The following is a 2,500-nucleotide window of genomic DNA, read 5'->3' on the forward strand; positions in this document are numbered from 1 at the left end:
ATTTCAGTATCGAGGAGTTGGTTCAGCACATTCTGGACCGACAGAGAACCAAACCACAGCCGCGCACACACGCCTGCCTCTGTAACACTGCCCAGGGTAACGCCTCACTCTGACCTCACTCTGACCTCACTCTGACCTCACTCTGACCTCACTCTGTCTGTCTGTCTGTCTGTCTGTCTGCAGTATCTTCAGGGGTGAACATTCCCCACCGCTGTAACAGCACCAAGCATCGCATCATCTCCCCCAAACTGCCTCCCTCCTCCTGCAGACCCTCCCCCTCTCCGCTCTCCTCTGAGACGGGGGAGGCAGGGAGAGGAGGAGGAGGGGGAGGAGAAGCCAAACTGCCCCACCTGCAGGCTCAGAGCAGCCCTGTGTCGTCTCCCTGCCCCTCGTCCACGTAAGTGCCCCCCCCCCCAGGTGTGCTGTGACGGTACGGGAACCCGGAGGAGACGTCTCACCCGTTTCTCTCTCTCCCTCTGTCCTCCCGCAGCTCGGCCTCGTCTCCCCCACAGTCTCACAGGGCCACCATCACCATGGGTAACCACAGCAACGGCTTCTACGACCACCGCGCCAACCTGACCACGGTAGCGCTGCCGCAGAACGCCGTCATCGTCATGGCGACAACCATCGCAGGAGGCGCCGGGGGAGGAACGGGAGGTGGGGCCAGAGGAGAGGAGGCGGGGCCAGGGAGGAGCCTGTCACTCACTCACTCGGGACAGTTACTCCTCTCACCCGCCCTCCCTGCTCCTGCACCTTCCTCCCCCTCCCCTCCCTCCTCCTCCTCACCCGCTCCTCCCTCTCTCCCGCCTCCTCCTGTCCCGGCGCCAGGGGTGGCCACCCTTTCCCTCACCCTCCTCCCCTCCCCAGTCATCGGAGGCCTGCTCCTCACCCCCTCCTCCTCCAACACCTCCTCCTCCATCTGTTCCCCTCCCCCTGCTGCTGCCGCCTCCCCTCCCTCTCCCCCTTCCTCCCCTTCACCACCCCCGCCTCCCTCATCCCTCCCGCCAGCCTTTGACCCCGACTCCTTCCTCAACTCCCCCAAACAGGGTCAGACGTACGGTGGCCCGCCTCCCCCCTCCTCCACTCCCTCCCCCGTCCTCTGCTCCTCATCCCCCTCTCTCCCCCATCGCTCGCTCTCTCCCTCTCCCCCCCACCTCCACCCCTCCCTCCTCAGTCTCCCCTCCCTCCTCGCTCTCCTCCTCCTCTGAGGCGGACAGGCGAGACTCCACCCACCCCCTCTCTTCCTCCTCCTCCTCCTCCCCGCCCTCATCCTCCCTCCCTCCCTCACTCTCCCTGTCTCCCTCCTCCTCCGTGGCTCCGCCCCTCCTCCCCCTCTGCCTGGAGCTGGGAGCTCTGGGGGAGTCGGCGGGAGGGCGGGAGTCTGCGGGGGGAGATGAAGAGGAGGTGAAAGACAGGAAAGACGATGATGATGATGATGATGATGATGATGATGATGAAGGCAGTGCTCCTCCCACCAAGCTGGCTCTGCTGCAGGTGAGACCTTAAAGGGACAGTGCGTTATTATAGTGTCTGTTAATGTCCTAATGTGGGACTATTTTCTGCATCCGCTCTTCTGTTAGACAAACCACGCCTCCTCCAGCTTGTCTCCACGGCAACAGACGGGAAGCAGCATGGCGTCTCTGCTCCTGGTTTGTCAGGACTCGACGATCCAACCCGCCCAGCTGCCCAATCAGACGAAGCGACCGGGCGACGGGCAGCAGCCGTTGGTCTTGGGACCGCCCTACACCCACCTGTCTGCGCCTGAAGCTCCGCCCCTCGCTCAGCTGTCCCATCAGCCCCTGCTGCTGCAGCAGAGTCAGCCGGTGTTTGCTAAAGCTAATGTGGCGTCCGTCGGCCCGGGGAGCGGCCCAGCAGTTGTCGCCATGGATACCTCGCACGTGGTGACGACCATCCAGGTGAAGGAGGAGAGTAGGCGGGGCTACGACTCGGAGGAGACCTGCATGGACACGCACCTGGAGGAGCAGGAGGCGGAGCCCTGCGAGCGCGGAGGGGAGGAGCTCGACATCTCCTTCGACAGCCAGTTCCCTGACCTCATCTCTGACCTCATCACGGAGGAGGCCAACCCCGTCACCGCTCACCCCGCCTCCTCCGCCGCCGCCAATACGCCCAACCCGCCCGTGTTCCCGGCGGGGGTCCGCTACATGGTGCCCCCGCAGCCCTCGCCCTCCTCCTCCTTCCTTCCCTTTCCTCACCCGCTGCCCTCGTCCTCCTCCACCCGCCTCGCCTCCATCACAGACTTCTCCCCCGAGTGGTCGTACCCCGAGGTAACTCTGAGAGTAACTGAGTACATTTACTCATTCATTTTAATTTTAGAATTTGACACAAACAGTTAAAAGATATTTTGAATTAATAACTTTTTAGGAGATATTTTGTTTTCACAGTACAAACAATTTCTGACATCATCTGACACTTTAATTACTATATTTATTTAACAGCTTTAGTTACTTACAGATATTTAGTATTCTTTTTTACTCAAGTA

At 61.1% G+C, this 2,500-nt stretch overlaps 1 protein-coding gene across 1 annotated transcript in view; it reads left to right on the top strand.

Moving 5' to 3' along the window:
• The window catches only part of camta2 (calmodulin binding transcription activator 2), a 23,834-nt gene that overhangs the window by 7,307 nt on the left and 14,027 nt on the right, over positions 1-2,500 (top strand). Inside the window, 5 exon segments of the mRNA XM_051392630.1 lie at positions 1-96; positions 184-397; positions 491-1,112; positions 1,114-1,494; positions 1,581-2,305. The exon segment at positions 1-96 is cut by the window's left edge and continues 33 nt beyond it. Of these exon segments, the coding sequence (XP_051248590.1) occupies positions 1-96; positions 184-397; positions 491-1,112; positions 1,114-1,494; positions 1,581-2,305 (2,038 nt within the window).

This window comes from Dicentrarchus labrax, unplaced genomic scaffold (assembly GCF_905237075.1).
Source record: "Dicentrarchus labrax unplaced genomic scaffold, dlabrax2021, whole genome shotgun sequence".
NCBI lineage: Eukaryota > Metazoa > Chordata > Actinopteri > Moronidae > Dicentrarchus > Dicentrarchus labrax.